The sequence below is a fragment of the Gopherus flavomarginatus genome, chromosome 19 (genome assembly GCF_025201925.1).
Source record: "Gopherus flavomarginatus isolate rGopFla2 chromosome 19, rGopFla2.mat.asm, whole genome shotgun sequence".
NCBI lineage: Eukaryota > Metazoa > Chordata > Testudines > Testudinidae > Gopherus > Gopherus flavomarginatus.
The window spans coordinates 6,767,298-6,784,588 of record NC_066635.1 but is presented as its reverse complement, the minus strand read 5'-3'; the positions used below and the strand labels follow the sequence as shown (position 1 = coordinate 6,784,588).

General features: G+C 55.0%; 1 protein-coding gene across 4 annotated transcripts in view; it reads right to left on the bottom strand.

Annotated features, from left to right (window-relative positions):
* Nucleotides 1-630: 630 nt before the first annotated feature.
* Nucleotides 631-17,291, bottom strand: part of LOC127037415 (ras GTPase-activating protein 4-like) — a 53,807-nt gene continuing 37,146 nt past the window's right edge. For 2 of the 4 annotated variants that reach the window (XM_050929096.1, XM_050929099.1), the window contains exons 8-21: nt 16,057-16,148; nt 15,467-15,584; nt 14,156-14,312; nt 12,028-12,092; nt 11,431-11,543; nt 10,106-10,298; nt 8,842-8,979; nt 8,164-8,308; nt 6,807-6,967; nt 5,674-5,811; nt 4,993-5,128; nt 4,037-4,157; nt 2,972-3,033; nt 631-2,667 (exon numbers count right to left, since the gene is read on the bottom strand). In XM_050929096.1, the coding sequence (XP_050785053.1) occupies nt 2,531-2,667; nt 2,972-3,033; nt 4,037-4,157; nt 4,993-5,128; nt 5,674-5,811; nt 6,807-6,967; nt 8,164-8,308; nt 8,842-8,979; nt 10,106-10,298; nt 11,431-11,543; nt 12,028-12,092; nt 14,156-14,312; nt 15,467-15,584; nt 16,057-16,148 (1,776 nt within the window). In that variant the 3' untranslated portion in view covers nt 631-2,530. The remainder of the gene's footprint in view (nt 2,668-2,971; nt 3,034-4,036; nt 4,158-4,992; nt 5,129-5,673; nt 5,812-6,806; nt 6,968-8,163; nt 8,309-8,841; nt 8,980-10,105; nt 10,299-11,430; nt 11,544-12,027; nt 12,093-14,155; nt 14,313-15,466; nt 15,585-16,056; nt 16,149-17,291) is intronic. The other 2 variants (XM_050929097.1, XM_050929098.1) reach the window with 2 other exon arrangements.

Genomic DNA, 17,291 nt, shown 5'->3' with positions numbered 1-17,291 from the left:
CACGCTACTTCCGCTTCCGGGGCACTACGCAGCGACTGCGCCCCCTGCCGCCAGCGAGGAGAAATTGCCACTCAGCCCAGAGGCCCCGCCCCCCGCAACTCCACCCCGCTCATCCCCAGCGCCCTGGGCAACATGTGCTCCCCCCGCCCCCAGCAGCACCCTGGTTACCACCTTCATGGACAGCGATGCCATGGCAACGCCCTCATCAACAGCACCATCCGCACCGCCGTCGCCCCTGGCAACGCCCTCACCAGTGTCACCCAGGCCCCCTCACTGCTAGCAGCACCTCTTAGCACCTTCGTGGACGTGACCCTCTCAGCGCCGGCAACACCCTTGTCAGCAGCAGCCGCCGCCCGCTCTGATGTAGACACAAGACATGGTTACTGATCACAACACCCTCTCACCGTGCACCCCCCCCCACCCCGGGCCTGAGGTGCCAGCAGGACCCCAGTCCACAACTGGCTTACAGACAGGCCAGGCCCGTGTACGGTTCTGAACGGGAAAGTCAAATTAACTGAAAGGGTCAAACAAACCAACCAACTCGCCCTGAACTAAACTGAGTCCACAAATCCCACTGGCATTTCCTCAACAGGGAGATGCTGGCAGGGAATGAAAAGCAAACACATGGCCTCATGGTAAAAGACGTGTTTATTGTACATTCAAATACACAGAGATTTCTCTAGCATTGATTCTGTACAGTGGCTGGGAAGGCATATGCCCTGGTTACTCCCTTTGACACTGGTCTCCTCTGGAGTCTATTGCTTTAGGTCACATAGCCCTGATCAGGTGTAAGCCACCTCTGCAATGAACACACCAGTCATGTCCCTGCCTGTACTTGATCAACTGCCAAAGGGACACATTTTCTGGGGCAAATGGATGGCTATTTGGGTCTCTCCACCAGGCTGCTGGATTGTGCTGACTCCATATGCTGCACTAAATGATAATATTGCACAGAACAGCAGGTCTAACCTACGGCATTTTCCGTTCAGTTCAATGGAGGGTCCAGTGATCCAGCAGGTGCACTGTTCTGACACTCAAATGGCCATGAACCAGACTGTTTATAACCAGCGCTTTAGTTAGTGCAGGACACCAAGTAAGAGCCAGGCCACCTGCTCAATAGTTTCAGAGCATCCATTTACCTGGGCCTGAAATACAGCACAGGTGGTAGTGGCCAGCCTGCATCTCTATAGCACCTTTTGCCAGGGATGTGAAAGCACTTTTCAGACAGGAAGCCATTATACAGAGAGTATTTTGCATTTCCTGGGATCAAGAACCACTTGACAGGTAAGCAAGCTTTGCAAGACCCCTGGGAAATAGGCATGGGGAGTGAAAGTCTGCCTTTGGTGACTGCCAATGGGATTGCAACTGAGAACTTGGTTTAGCCTAATATATATTATCCGCAATTACAGATCAGAAAACGGATGCAGAGGTCAAGGCCCTGGCTTTCAGAGGTGCTGAGCCCCTCCAGCTCCCACTGACCCTTGTGGGTGAATGCCAAATGCTTCTAAAAAACAGCAATTTACCCAGGGTGGGGAGAGGTGGGAATAGAACCAGGAGGCCTGGCTCAGAATCACCTGCTCTAACAAACCACTTCCCCATCTCTTCTTCCCCAAGGTGTGGAATGGTCACTGAGCAGCCAGCAGTAACCACACACCATGCAATGGGGTCTGAGGTGCTGACTCAAGACTTGTCCATGTTCATTCAATAAGCTGAATCTGCATTCCTTTACCTCAGCTACAACCCAGTGAGACAGATGGATGTGCTGCTCAGTGACGATGGTTATAAAATTCCAGGCGTCAGCCAGCATCTCCAGTTAACGGATACTTCACTCCTCCATTGCACTTTTCATCAGAGGATGGCAAAGCACTTTAACAAAGGAGGGGAAGTCTCATCATCCCTATTTCAGAGATGGGGAAACTGAGGAACACACCAGGGTCAAATGACCTGCTCCATCTCATACTGTGGGTCAGTGGCAGAAGAGTGTATGGAATCCAGGCCACCTGACTCCCAGTCCCCTGCCCTAACAGATTCCGCCTCCTCTTCTGTGGATGCATCAGCCTGTGCATTATTACTGGCTTCAGTGCTCCACCGAGTCATTTTGACCTTGGTGTCTCAAACCCACAGGGTGAAGCAGCTCATATATAAGGTTGAACTGAGGAACTACGATTTCACATCAGACCAGGCTTGACAAAACAGCTGGATCTTGACTGAAAGGTAAAAATAATAGTGGAGAGACATGAAACCTTCTGCACTACCTTCTGGATACAGCACAGGCGCCCATGCCGCTCTGGGGATTAGTGAGAGCACAAGAGGGTCATTGACAAGTTGGTCGCTAATGGAGACACGCTAAGCTGGCAGAAGTCCATGACATGGCTTTTTGAGCAGTGGGGTGATGGCGAGAGCACACGGTGTCGAGGGAGTTCCCATTGAAAAGATGTCTAGTGTTGGCAGCTCTGATGGATGCAGCAGGACCAAGTGAGCAGAATGAGAGGCAGCGGCATCGCCCCGACGGAGTGGCTCACTCCAGGAGTCACGTCTGCAGCTCCAGGAGGCAGTTTCTGTCCCCGTCAACTAGGGTGCCTGAGCTGAAGACAGCTGTGTGATGGGCGTCTTCGAGGTCCTGCAGCACCTGGAATAGCCTTGTGGGGCCGTCCACATTTTCGGGGTCTGTGGAGGTGCAGGGAAGCAGAGAGAATTGCCCCAATTGGAGTGGTGCTTGCACAGCAGCTACTGACAACCCTACCAGCCCCAAGGATCACCAGAGGAGACAGCACCACCGGAAATTCGAGCCCACCCCCAGCAGCAAAGGATGATAGCTAGGGCTGGTTGATGGCCAGGACAGAGAACTATTACACAGTAATGTGGCGTTGTCTGGGAAAAGGGAGGAGAGTGTTGGTTATTAGATGTATTGCTAATCATAGCACATGCCCTCCTAGGAAAGATTAATAATCCATCAACAACAAAGCAATACCTCCACTTTGGCGTAGAAGAAGGTTTTCATTTTTCTCTGTCATCATCTCCAGATACTTTTCCCTGAAGGGAGCAAGATGAAACAAGAATGGGTTTTCAGATGTAATCCGCAATTAACCAATTAGCCCCACCATATTCAAAGCCAAAAAGCCAGAAGGTGCAATCTTGCACAATGCCACTGATAACAGGAGTTGAAGACAAATCAGCATCTCATGAGATGGTCAGGACCTTGTAAGATTAAGTTTGCGTGTCTGCTCCCCTTGGCTAACTCTGAACACATGGTGGCTTCTTCTAAGGATCTTTGAGCAGCCATCCCAGCCTCTTGTATATGTCCATCCCCCTGCTCACTCGCACTTCTTTCTCTGGGATGTAGCCCCAGTGAATGCTCAGGAAGGAGGAACTGTTCAGGGTGATATGGGGTGTAGATGGAGGAGGATGGAGACAGTCAGAAAGGGAACATTCAGGGTGAGTGTCCGAAGGAATTTCTGCACAGTGAGATCCATTAAGATAATGGAAGAACCTCCCAAGGGAGATGGTGAAAGCCCCGTTGCTTGGGGCATTTAAACTAGAATGGACAGTCTATTTATCAGTGCTCTGAAGGGAACAATCCTGGCCTGGGGATGGGCAAGATGGGACATCACAGGGATTCCAATCTCCAAGCTAGTCACTAATGACCTGTTTCTGCACAGGATCCCAAGGCTGCAGACCAGCGCAGAGGGGGCCCCCTGGGGTATCACCCTCACCCTGGCTTCAGTCAGAACGCCTGGAACATATGCACATAAGGATCCCAGCCAGTCCTTTGAAACAGAGCAGAACACTGGGCCTTAGGCAGATGATTGCCAGGGGCAGAGTGCATGGCCTGCTGGCCCCTGGAACATGTAACTTACTGTGCTGATTGGCTCCCTCCCTCCTTGGGGCCACAGAGATGGTCCTCTGCGAGTGACAGCACAGTGTGCGAGACTCGCTCCATGCTTACAGGCCCCTCGCAGGGCACAGAGATGATCCCTGGGTGCAAACTCCTAGAAGGAAACAGCCCCAATCATGCTGCACGAATCAAGCGACTCACCTCATTAACTCCCTCACTCCAAACAGGTGTCTAAAAGTTAATTGAGCCTCTAGATCTGGATCCAGGGGGTCATTCCATTCCTGCAGAGTGACTCCGTGCCGGGTTTTATCACATCCCAAACCTAGGCGACAGCAGCCAGGACACAGCAGGTTAATTTGCGGTGGGCCCCACCTCCCACAAAAGGCTGACTGATGGTATCTGAGTGGTGCCCTCTAGTGGATGTAAGAGCCCACGGGTTTAACTACACTCACGTAGGCATTCTGCGACTCCCCCTGCTCTGGCTTCCCTGGAGAAGGGAACGTCCGGGCGTTCCCAAGCCATCAATACAGCAAATGAACAAAGCTCCATGCCCAGGGAGACAGGAACAATACTCTGCCTTTCTCTAGCACCTGAGCCCTGGTCTGCACTACAAACTCGTACCGGTAGAGCGAGTCACTCATCCAGCCGAATTCCCAATGTAGCCAGCGCTACGTCGACAGGATGGTTTCTCCTATTGCCTCTCAGGGGGATGAAGCACATACGCCGATGGGAGACGCTCTCGTAGGAGCGTCTTCACTACAGCGACACAGCTGCATCGGTGCAGCCTTGTAAGTGTAGAGAAGCCCTGAGCTGAGGGGCTCCAAGCCCTCTTGGCAGACAGCTGGGGAGCTCCACAGCTAAAAGAACAAGCTGACGACCCACACGTCCCTAGTTTGGCCTGTACCAGCCACAGGCTCTGTAGGTCAGGCACAGAGGGGAACCCATCCAACCCACCCACCTGTAGATTGGGCAAACACTTGATGCCCAGGCATGCATCTCACAGATGGGACCCTGAAGGCACAGAGGGGTCAGGTGACTTGCCCAAGGTCAAGCAGTAAGGCAGTGGCAGAACTACAGCCCTAGAACCCACCCTCTCCGTCTCTCTGCTCGCACCACTAGACTCCCTTTGCTGGCAGGAGGCTGGGCATGCGAAGTACCTGTTTTCTCCTTTTGGTGGCAGCAGCTCCATTTGTCTCCTTTGAACACTCCCGGGTGATAGGAGCCCAGCATCTCGGCGTTGTTAACGCAGACTTTCCTCAGGGCCGAGAGCCACTGGTTCAGCTCATTGACGCACTGAAAGAGAGACACACAGCGGGCGCTGCCCTATGTCCCTGCCAGAGGCACCAGGCACTGAGTGACTGGAGGGTCCCCACTCACAGCTTCTAGCGTCACTTGGGCTGTATCCCATGAGCACTGCCCAGCACAAGGTTAGTGCACCAGACTGGGAGCAAAGCAAAGGGCCCCCATCCGTGGCACGCCAGCCGTGCATTGCACTAAGTGCTTTCACAGGTGCCAGAGCCGTCTCCCCAAAATAGCCAGCCTCACGAGGCAAATGAAGCTTCCACCTCTCACTGCCCAGCAAAGGAGCCTCTCCTGGCCCCTGAGACTGACCGGCTGTGTCGATCTCTGCTCTCAGCACTGCTGCTCACACATTCTCGAACTGCTGCGCGGCGTGGCCGGCCTGCAGACATAGAACCCAGGAGTCCTGACCCCCTAACCCGCTGCGCAGTCAGGGAAGGGGGATGACACCGGACATACATGACCAGGTCCATGAGTTCCAGTCTCCAGTGCATCCTCACCCGCTTCCTGAACCCCCCCAGCCTGGGTGACCAGCCCACCTTGCACTGCAGATAGGCCATCTCCAGCTGCCCTGCCTCATCAGCGTAGATGATCTGCATCACGTGGGAGCTGCCAAAGCTTTTCTCCTCCACCTTCTCGGCTGCCCGGATGTTGGACAGGCTGATGAAGGAGCTTTTCTGAAATGAAGGGGAGAGCGGGAGCCATGGAAACCTCAGGAGGGAAGGCGGGGCGGGGGCCAGCCCTACAGCAGAGCCCAGGAGATCTGAGCTCGCCCTGGGAGAGGCCATGCCCCCCTTAGAGGGGCTTCACAGGAGAAAGCTCAGTCTGAGGCTGGGTCCATGCTGATCGGCCCCCTCTCCTCCCCCCCCCCCCCCCCCCCCCCCGCAGACTCTAGAGACGATGCCAGCGGATCCCCTGCACTGCAGAATGGCTGGCCATGCTTCTCCAGCCTGCTCTCTGCAGGTCAGACCGGGTGATCCGAGCGGCTCCCTCTGCCCTTCAGATCTCAAACGGATGGGCAGGAAGAGCCTTCAAGGCCCTGGGACAGCTCTGGCCAGTTCTCTTCCCCCCGACCAGTTCACCCACCCCAATGGCTGTTTTAATCCGGCCCTCGAGGCCCCACTGGGGAGCTGGGTCTGGAGCTTGCCCCACTCCAGCCAGGGAGCCGGATCAGGGGCTGCTTCACGACCAGTTCACCCACCCCAGGCGCTATGCCCATATTCTTGAATTCTCACCACCACCTCTGGAAGCCGGGAGCAGTTCAGCTCCACATCACAGATGGGCAAATGGTACAAGCCCAACCCCGGCTCCCAGTCCCACCAGTGTGAGAGAATCCCCTCCCTAGGGACAGGCCAGCAGAGTCTTTGCCCCGTGTCGCTGCCAGGTGCGTCAGGGGAAAATGTGCCCTGCCCCGAGTATCCCCTAGAGCACAGTGCTCCAGGGGGGCTCACTGCGATGCTGGGCTGGGGGCTGACCAGGGAAGCAGCTTCCATCTGTCTGCCAGGTCCAGGCAGAGCCAAGTGTCCACCTGGGGTCCCCCAGCCACTTCTCTTCCACAATCAGTGCAGCCAGAGCGAAGACATGGGACCAGCAGCTGCCTTCCTGAGATAGGCCCGTCCTAGGGATAGGCTGCAAACCATCCCCCGCTAATGGCAGGGTGCGTCCCCCTTACCTTGGAGCTGGGCGTCTTGGCAAAGCTGAGGGCCTCACTCGTCAACGAGAAGTGGAGTTTCTTAAAGGAAGATGACAGCAGCGGCCCTTTGCCTTTGCCCCTGTGGATGAATAACGGCCCCTCCTTCACAACCAGTGTCTGCGCCTTTGGCTGGTCCACCTCTGCAAGCAACAGGGACGCCCTCAGAACCAGGCAGCCGCAGACCTCAAAGCGCCTCACAACAGCGAGTCCCAGAGCTATTCCCATTTCACAGCTGGGACAAGCACACAGGTCTCCTTCCCGAGGCAGCGCCTTGTCTGCTGGAGCACACCGCTTGCAGGCAGGGCCGTCTGCGACAGAGATGGCAATTTCCTGCACTGTCCCTGGAAAACCTTCTTGGGACTGGAGTCCATTGTATCAAGAATGCAAAGTTTATGTATCGCTGTGGGATTGCATGCAATGCCTGCAGGGGCAGAGGGGACCTGTGTGAACCCAGGGGAGTGTTCTGCACTCCCAGGGAGCATTTAAAACAATGGGCCAGACAAGAATGAACTTTGAGGGGACAGTTAAGTGGGTTGCCCAGGGAATCTCTACGGATGTGGTGAATGCCAACATACCTCCCCGCCTCTGGTTATGCAAAACCCCACCCTGAGGAGAGAGCTTGTGTCTGTGATTCACTCTTGCATGAGCGAAAGGCCTCAGCTGTATACAGGAAAGGATACCTATGCACCTGTTCTCAGCAGAAGCTGCCATGGCCTTGTAACCACCGAGAACCCCCTGGGTGCAGTGTGAAGGACTAATCACCCCTTGCTGGAGCTGGGGGGGATCTCTGGTAAGTGTATTAGCACACATGTAGGTTTGTAATGCTGTCATCTGAAGAACAGGGTGTTTGCTTAGAAAGGGCTGCATGGTACCTGATCACTGTGGGAAATTCTCCTAGCCTAGCCTCTGGAGGGGAAGCATTGGCCTTTTAGACAGCCTGGCTTGCTGGGGTTATCACAGCATAGGCAGGGGACTGTGCATCCTGGGAAGACTTGTCAGGTGGGCGTGAGATGTGAGTCTCTGTCCAAGAAAGGGGATGGCTGGGGCCCAAAGCCTGAAAGTGGGTGTCCTTGCTGATCCATGGAGCAGGAATACAGGTCCCACACTCTGTGTCACAGGCTATCTCATTGATCCCAGTCTGTTCTATCCATCTAGGCTGAGTAGAGAGACTGAGTCCCAGCATTCTACTTGTGGGGGCCAGAAGCTGCTATGCTTTTCGAAGAGGGATTCAGCCCAAAGCCACATCAGTGACAGCAAATCCCCCCCCCCCCCCCCCGAGCCAGATGGAGCAAGGTGTGGGGTCCTTAGACCAACTGGCTCCAGCGGATTGATTCACCTTCCTTCTCCTTGATGTCTATGAGCCTGGTGATGAACTCCTTCATCTGGGAGATGCTCTGCTGGATGGTGGGCTGTAGAGGGGCCATCCAGCCTTCCTTGGCCCGGCTGGCGGCAGCGTCCATGTTCCCCACGGTCTGGATAGCCTGGCACCAAACGAGAGGGAAGGATCACAGCACACCACCCGAGCTGCCCACAGCTGTGCACTCCGGGCAAAGCCAGGGCAGTTACACTCTGCCTGACATCAGGGCAGGAATAGAACCCAGGAATCCTGATTCTCAGTCCCCCACTGTAGAGAAATGGGCACCTGGACAAAGGCAGACTCTATGGTTCGCTCTGGCTGCGTGACTGGGTGACACAGCCCACTGCTGCCTGGAGTCCCTCCTGAATGTTCTGGCCTTGCTCAGAGAGCTGCAGGAAGGCCGGCTGACCCCATTGCTGCCTCCCATCCAACGGGAGCATGACACACTGGATCAGCAGGCAGCGAGGGCTGCCTGGCATCCTGCAGCAGGTGGGCTGCTTTGGAGGGGATACTATCTGTGCTCCCATGCCAGCCCCTCGGCTTGGGTGATTGGAAATGCTGCATTGGGAAGTGCTGGCAGGGTCCCTTATGGACACAGACACCTCCTCCCCTCTCCCTCTGCCAATGGAGCACAGCGTAGGGCAACACAGGACTTACCTTGGCTAGGAGCAGCAGGGTCCGACTGGTGCGGGCATCCGCATGCTTCTCCCGCAGGTGGAAGAGCTTGGGGGACATGATGGCAGGAGAGAAGAAGCGCAGGCAGAGGAAGCTGGTGACGGCAATGAATTTCACGTTCTGCAGGAGGAGAGTGGCCAGGGAGGGGTGGGGTGTCGGCAGGGAGACAGAAGGAAATCGCTCATTAAACACCAATAGCAGCAACGTAGGCTTCCCAAGGAGATGGTATGGGTCTGTCAGCTGACCTCTGTGTAAGCACAATCAGAAATCGGGTCCCCTGAGCCTCCTTGGGTCAGCAGTGTCGCAAAGTGCTTTAGCAATTATACAGTGTATTCTCCTGCCACTGTAATGCAGCCACCTCTGGGGGGAAACGAACATGCCAGCTGTTTGACAAGGCAGCCAACAGTGGGGAAGAATCCTGCATTCAACTTAAACTGCAAAGGAGACATGCATCATGCTGGAAATGGAGACAGTCAGAAAATGCAGTTTTTCTGCAGGAAAATGGGGGGGGGAGGAGAAAAATGATTTTTATCTCAATTTTCTCTGGAGAATTTTGATATTTCAGTGAAAAAAAAATTGGAAAACTGGTACATTTCAATTTGCTGCCATGGTACCTCATGGGCGCTGTAGTTCAGTGCCTCATGCTCTCCTATATCGGTCCAGCTTCCTGGTTGGACTACATCTCTCATGATGCACCACAGGATTCTCTGGCCTTGGGGCATCATGGGACATGTAGAAACCACGCTACAATTCCCATAAGGTACCCAGGCAGGCAAATCCAAATCAAAATATTTCAGTTTACATTTTTTTGACAAGTTTGAGATTCTCTACGGCGCTTCCTGCAAAAAAGTTTATTTAGCCAAAAACCTCATTTTCCATCCCAAAGTTTAATTTCTGACCAACCCTGCAGGCCACCATTGCTTCATTAATGATCCAGAGGGAAGAGCGCCCCCTGCTGAACCACAGCGCTGCTCCTTGCAGCTCCCACCTCAGCAGGCCCTGCACTGGGACCCGCCTTGGTCCAGACTCAAACAAGGCTGCGATTTCCAGCCATGGCTGTCCCCTTCCGGTCAGTGCTGTGTATGAGCAGCAGGCTCAGGGCAACTGCTGTCTGGCGGGTTAAGCTGTTCTGCAGCCTCACAGTCAATGCCTGTTGGAAGCCAGCCACAGCACGGGACAGCCAGGTGTCCCCAGAGAGTCACGATCCCGGTCTCTGTGCTGGGCTGGCGACGGCTTGGCAACCAACCTTGTGTTTGTTCTCTGGGAAGTGCTCCTCGACCCGCTTGAAGAGCTGCCTGAAGGTGGCACGGATGGTGGCGGGACACGTCCTCACCGACTTAGCAATAGTGATGAGCAGGTCGGTCAGGTAGGACTGCAGGTGCTGGGTGCTCTGCTGGATCACCTCGCTCTCTGTCTGGATCCGATGGAGCCCGGAGCACCTGCCAGGCAAGCCGCATGGACTCAGTCAGGAACGCACACTGGGGGAGACCGTGTGCGTAAGCATGAGTGGTCTCTGCAGCCACGCAGCTGGGATGCAGGGCTGCCAATCCACATGCTTCAGGACATGCTGGCCACCGGCTGGGGTCAGGAAGGATTGCTACCCTTCCCCACTGGGATGAGGGCTGAAGTCTAGCACGACGGACGTGGAACATAGGACACACTGAACTAGCTGGACCATCGCCGAGCGAGTTAGCTCCCTTCTTCCTAAGTCATCAGCCGATCCCCCAGCATCTGTCTGGCTCTGTTTAGGGACAGGCCTAAGACACCATGTCAGGAGTGAGAGCCAGAGGTTTGGGCTCCTCTCTAACCCTACGATTCCAGAGCAGGCGCAGATATTTGCAGCCAGGGAGTTACAGGCTTTAGGAGAACGCTCTGTTTGGAGGAGAACATTAGGCAGGTGTGTGATCCACACAGAGTCTAGGGTTTGATCCCCAGCTGGTGTCAGTCAGTGTAGATCCATTGACATCAATGGAGCGATGCCACATGACACCAGCTGAGGACCTGGCCCCTTAGGGTACATCTACACAGCAAACCCCCCACCCCGCAGTCAGCTGACTTGGCCTCGCACTGAACAATAGCTGTGTCGATGTCCAGGCTCAGGTGGGAGCCTGGGCTCTGAAACTCAGCAAGTGGGGGGTCTCAGTGCCCAGACTCCAGCCCGGGCTCTAACGTCTACACTGTTCTTTTAGCCCCACAGCGCAAGCCCCATGAGCCCGAGTCAGCTGCCCGGGCTCAGACACTGCTGTGGGGTTTGGTTTGCTGTGTAGACGTACCCAGAGACTCTGGCTCTTAAAGATCGTGGGCCTGATCTCACTTGCATCAGGTATTCCTGGGAGTTACAACCGGGGAGAGGGGCATCCGGCCTCACGCATCCCCTATGCTCAGGGAGCACCCTTGGCGCCAGTAGCAGCGTGGTCTCAGGGTAGGGTGGCTGGCGCCAGGGCAGTCCGGGGTAGCGGTCTACATGTCAGCTCCACATTCCTCGGTGTTGGAGCCAGAACATGGCTCTTGGTTTCTTCCACTCTCGTCCCCTGCCCCGGGGATTGCCTGACACCCTGCACTGCCTCTTACCCGACCTCTTTAATCTCCACCTTGCTGGGATCCAGCTCGATGTACTTCTTCTCGTCAAAGACTCGATTCACTGTCGGCCCCAGGACACTGTGCAAATACTGCATCCCTGTCACCTAAGGAGAGGCGGCCAGTGAGGCAGGCAGAGGAGCATGCACCTTGCACACACACTCACTCTCCTCCCTCAGCATTTACAGGCATAGTCCTGCGTCCAAAGGGCAAGCTGGATCCACACCACGTGTCCGGATCTCTCCCCACTGCATCCCTTTGGCCAGTGAAAGTCTCAGAGGCCACCCCACTGAGGATGGGGGTCTAAAATATACAGATGGACTCCAGCTACAGGGATCCAGGCCCGGTATCCTCACCATTCACTGGTCTCAGAGCTGGGTGTTTACCTTGGCCCGTTACAGAGCAAAGATCTGGATCCAAAATCCCCTCAGTCACAGGGTTTCAGCTCAGACCCAGCTCTGCTCCCAACTTGTGGAGCAGCTTTCAAGGCAGACTAGGGCCTGAAACTGGAGGGAGCCAGACTCAGTTATCTAGGTCAGCTCCCGCCCTGGCGTCCGTGGATACTGCAAGACCGATAACACACTCCAGCACCTTCAGAAAGGATTCCATCGACTTCGAGGCCAGGGAGTTGCTCCGGAATAACGTGTTTGGCTCATCTGAAAATGAGAGCGTCACCCGTGAGAGACCTGAGGAGCCAGAGCCCACGGCTTTGGTCACCGGGAGCAGAATTTCCCTGGCACGTCTAGCACGCTTAGGGCACATCTTGCGGGCCAGTCCAAATGTGTTTGGATAAAATAAGAAAAACCCAAAGCTTCACTTTGGAGCTCAAGTCAAACCTAAACTGACCCTTTGAGGGCCTTGGAAAAATTCAGGTCCCTCCCCCAATTATTTTATCATCATTCCTGTTGTAGTTTCTAAGCATTCCCATCATGGCAGGGTCTCCTGGCACTTCCAGCCCAGCCGTGCCGACCTAATGGGAACGGAGGTGACTCTCAGCAGTCCTGACACCTCGTTCCCACTAACATTCAGCCTCCAGCACAGAGCTGAACCAACCCTCCAGGCCTTTGGCCATCAGCCCCACTCGGATACTTGGGCCCCCGTCTCCCAATGCAATGTTACTCCACATGTGGTACTGCAGCCCTTGTGACTCCACGCTCTGAGTAGCTCCATCCTGGCCAGCAGGTGTTAGCCCTGGTCACTAGGAGAAGAGAGCTCTTCCTGAAGCCTGGCTCCAGCTCAGAACACCCCCAAAGTGGGGGGTTAGCCAGTTCTGGGGGGGTGGGGAGGGGTTGGCCTGTTTGAGAATTCAGTGCCATTAGCGGACTCCAGAGCCATCCAGCCCCTTGTCTGTGACCTCTCTGCATCATCTGCTGTTTGGAGGTTGACAGAAAACTCACATGGGCTGGGGCAGCTGACCCTGATTCATCCCAAACCTGCAGGGACATTGGGGGTTTGTCACCAACACAGTGATGTTTGATTCATGCTTTCAGACTTGGGGGATGGTGGGGAGAGAAGGGGTGGGGTGGGGATGGCAAAGACAGTCTCATGAAAAACTCTGAGCACCACCCTCTGCTTCTGAGAGGAAGGACCGTCGGGTGGTTAGAGCAGCAGCCCAAGGTATGGCTTCCTGCATTACCTGGGGCAAGTCACTCAGTCCCTCTGTGCCCCAGGTCCCCCTTTGTACAAGAGGGATAGTAGTCTTGCCCCACCGCCCAGGGCTGTTCCAAGGATGAATCCATTAAGGATGGGGAGGTGCGGAGATCCTCCAGTGACAGCGGCCATAGACACCCCTTGGACAGATTCTCCTTTCTTGCCAGCGCAGTTAAACTCGTTCAGAGCTGGGGCTTCAGCAGCCACTTGCACCAAACAACAACTTTACCTTCCTTACGAACAAGGTCCAGTTTTCTTACTTGCCAGTTGATGGCGCTCTTTGTATGCACAACTTACCTACTCACAGCCGGTAAACAAACTGGCCTAGAGAGACCCTTGTAACAGCAGTGGCTGTTTGCATGCACATCAGAGAACTGGGCTCACAACTGCAGGACACGCACCTGGCTTTGGGGAAGCTCGTCTATCCCGCACACATGCAGCAGGCTGCCGCTTACCTAGAATCACTTGTGGTGTTTAATGGAATCCCCGGGTGTGAAAGGGGACAGATACGTGACAGGAGAAACATGGTTTGTGAATTCCTGCTAGTTTTACATCCCTGTAACTACACCTACCTCACCCCTTTCATCAGTAGATCTCAAAGCACTTTCCAAAGAAGGTCAATAGCATTATCCCATTTTACAGGGGGGCAAACTGAGGCACAGAGAGTCAGTGACTTGTCCAAGGCCAGCCAGCAGAGCGAGGAATAGAACCCAGGTCTGCTGAATCCCAGTCCAGTGCTCTACACACTAGGGTCCCAGACCATTTGACTCTAGCCGGGCAGGGCCGGCTTTAGGCTGATTTGCCCAATTTCCCCGAATCAGGCCCCACACCAGCGCCTAAGAGGCCCCTGTGCTGGCACCTTTTTAATTTTTACTCACTCAGCAGCACTCCGTGCGGGGGGGCCGGGGGGGCTGTGGTCTTCGGTGGCGGGTCCTTGAGTGCCACCAAAGACCCAGAGCGCCGCCGGGTGAGTACGAATCAGGCCCCACACTTGCTAAAGCCGGTCCTGCAGCCGGGTCACTTGCTGCTAGTGTAATAACAGGCTCCTCTCCATATCCTCGTGCCTCACCCGTTTTATCCAGCTCCAGCTTGAAAAGGAGATCCAGGAACTCTTTGGCCAAGCCTTGGCCTAGGAAGAGCTTGATGAGGTTGATGGCCACTTCCTGCCTGCACTCCGCCGTCGTGGTTTCGTCAATCAGGGTGATTAAACGAAGCTTCCCATCCTGCTGGGAAGAGAAGCGGGGGCTGCAGTGAGTGGAAGAGGCAGCCAGGATAAGGCCTTCCCCCTCGGCAGGGCACACTGGGTTCTGGGGAGTTTTCTTGGCTGCTGGCAGCTCTGGAGGCTGACGTTTTCCCTACACAGTGGGTACAGCCTGGGCATTGGCAGAGCTGGGGTAACCAACCCCGCTTGGCCTGACAGCGGCGTTCAAAACCCTGCATCATCAGTGGCAAAAGCCCAAGCCTCTGCCGCATGAGCTGCAGGAGTAACTACTACAGCTGGCAGCTGAGGGAGACTGCTGTCCTCCTATGTGGGCCAGCCGCTGGACCGAGACACAGACTGCACTCGCTTCGTGTGGCATATACTCGCTTCCCCCATGCGGCCGCACCAGACTGTGGGCTGCTTGGGGCCGGGGCCATCTCTGTTGTGTGTTTGTACAGCACCTGTCACAATGGGGTCCTGGGCCGGGACCACAGCTCCTAGGTGCTATCGCAATGCAAACAGATGGTTAATCAACCCAGTGGGACTGTGTCTGGGATGTCCGTCATGGCCCGAGAGGAACTGGTGTGGGCCCTGAACAGATGTCGAATGGTAAGTGGCTGATGGCCTGAAATGAGCTGATCAGCAGCAGGGAATGATATTTTGGTCACTACCGACCTAGAAGCGAAAGGCTCCGTAGCTCATTGCCAGGCCCAGCAGCCACCTGCGGCCTGCAGGGACTGAGGGGTGGCTGACCAGGAGCTCTCATGGTGACAGATTAGTTGAGTTCCGAAGGGCGTTTAACTGGTTTAATTCTTTTGATAGCTTAAAGTACCTAGCACACAGGCTCCTACAAAATTTGCCCATGTGCATGTGTGAGCGTGCGCAGTAACCATTGGAACAGCTTCTCAAGGGATGTGGTGGATTCTCCCTCACTTGGGATCATTACGTCCAGTCTCTAAACTCAGTGCTCTAGTTTACCCTCTGGTTACGGGGCTTCATGCAGGAATCGTTGGGTCCAGTCTCTGAAGAACAGACCAGATGATCAGAGTGACCTGAGAAATCTGTGACTCTGAATTCCTGTTTTGAACGGGGGTGATGCCAGGAAATATTAGCCATGTGCCCAGCTGTGCAGCCTCCCAGCCGTGTCCTGCGTGGGATGGTGTGGTGCAGCCAGCTCACCTTGGGCCCTGCTTTTACTTCTTGGCACAGCAGCTGGACCAGAGGCTGGTAGTAACTGCCTGGCAGCACCGTCTCATCTCGAAGCCTCACCTGCAGCTGCAGGGAGCCCAGGTTGCCTCTGAAATTGACGGAGCACAGAACCAAAGAGTGGAGAAAAGCCAGAAGCTGGGAAATGGGCGACAGGGGAGGGATCACTTGCTGATTACTGGTTCTGTTCATTCCCTCTGGGGCACCTGGCATCAGTCACTGTCAGAAGACAGGATACTGGGCTGGATGGACCTTTGGTCTGACCCAGCCTGGCCACTATTATGTTCCTATGAGATACCACGTGTGCCAGGACCCATGAGGACACCCACCCGATCGTGGTGCGCAGAAACACCATGGATGAGCATCCCTTCAGAAGGGCTGGCACAGAAATACAGATGCAGTGGGGAGAGCGCTCCCCACTGCGTCGCCTGCCCTGCTGAAAGCAAGCCCCGGGAATGGTGGGGTCAGCACTGCGTAGGAGGATGAGTGCCCCCGGCTGAATCCCCTGGCGTTTTCTCTGCATTTTATGGCATGAAAATGTAAGTGGATAATGACAGACTTACTCATCCACTCTGGGCTTGGATTTATCTGGCCTCAGCCTGAACCATCCTTCCTCTTGCTGAATGGTCTGTGACCCCTGGATATTAAACACCACCTAGGAAGGAACACAGGAGGAGAAAGCTGGCAAGGAAAACTGACCACAGGGCACTTTGGCTATCGAATCACTTCTGGAATAGTTCTGAAGAGCGTCACCGGCTACTTCTCTCACCGTTAGCTTGTTCTAATGGCCAATTGCACATATTACACCAGCACCTAGGAGGCAGTAACTGAGATCGGGGCCCCCCATGGCGCTAGGCACTGTCCGTGCACATAACAAGAGAGACAGTCCGTCCGCCCCCCTGCCCCAAGGCACTTACAGTGTAACAGACAAGAAAAAAACAGGATGGGAGAAAGGGTTTCACAAATGGGGAAATGGAGACCCAGAGAGAACAGGAGCTGCTAACAGGGAGTTTCGCAAGGGAGTTCTCCAGGTGAAGGAGGAGCACATACAGCATCTGTGGGGTAAGTGACTGTCTGCAGTGTGTGTGTTTGTGTTTGGGGGTTACTTGCTGTGTGCTGAGCGTGTGTTTGTCAGTCTGTTTGGTTTGTTTGTTTGAAGGACCGTGTGCTGTAGCTGGCAGTTGGAGGCGGAGCTACCAAGGAAGGTTTGAAAGCTAGAAGCCTCTGGTAATTGGCTGAGCCTTAACCAGTGGGCGGGGCATTCACTCAGGCCAGGGCTGTATAAAGCTCCGCACAAGCGACCAGGGAGCTTAGCGACCAGGAGCTGCTAACAGGGAGTTTCGCAAGGGAGTTTGGAAGGGAGTGGGGGTCCCTTGTCGGTCTCATCCATGACCCGTTGGTCCCCTGAACCTATAAACCAAGCCCCATCCTAAACCTTTCTGTTTAAAGCAGAGCAGAGCGGACTGGGAGCTGCAGATGGGAATTTGAGAGAGTTTGACAGAGGGAGGCTTACAATGGTGAGGAGGACTCGCAACACCTGTGCCAGCACTGCTTCTGTCTCCTCCACCTGCGCCTGTAGCCAGACAGAGCACCAAAGCATGGATGCTTTTACCCAGATTCTGGTGTGGGCTTGCAAAGACTGCAATTTGCAATTTCCACTTACTGATATCCAGGCTGGGGGTGGCATCCAATGTGAAAGGTGCCTACTGGTGGAATCTGTCAGGCAGCAGGTGGGAGAGCTACAGGAGGAAGTGGCTAGGCTGAGGAACATCCATATCCATGAGCAATTCCTGGACAG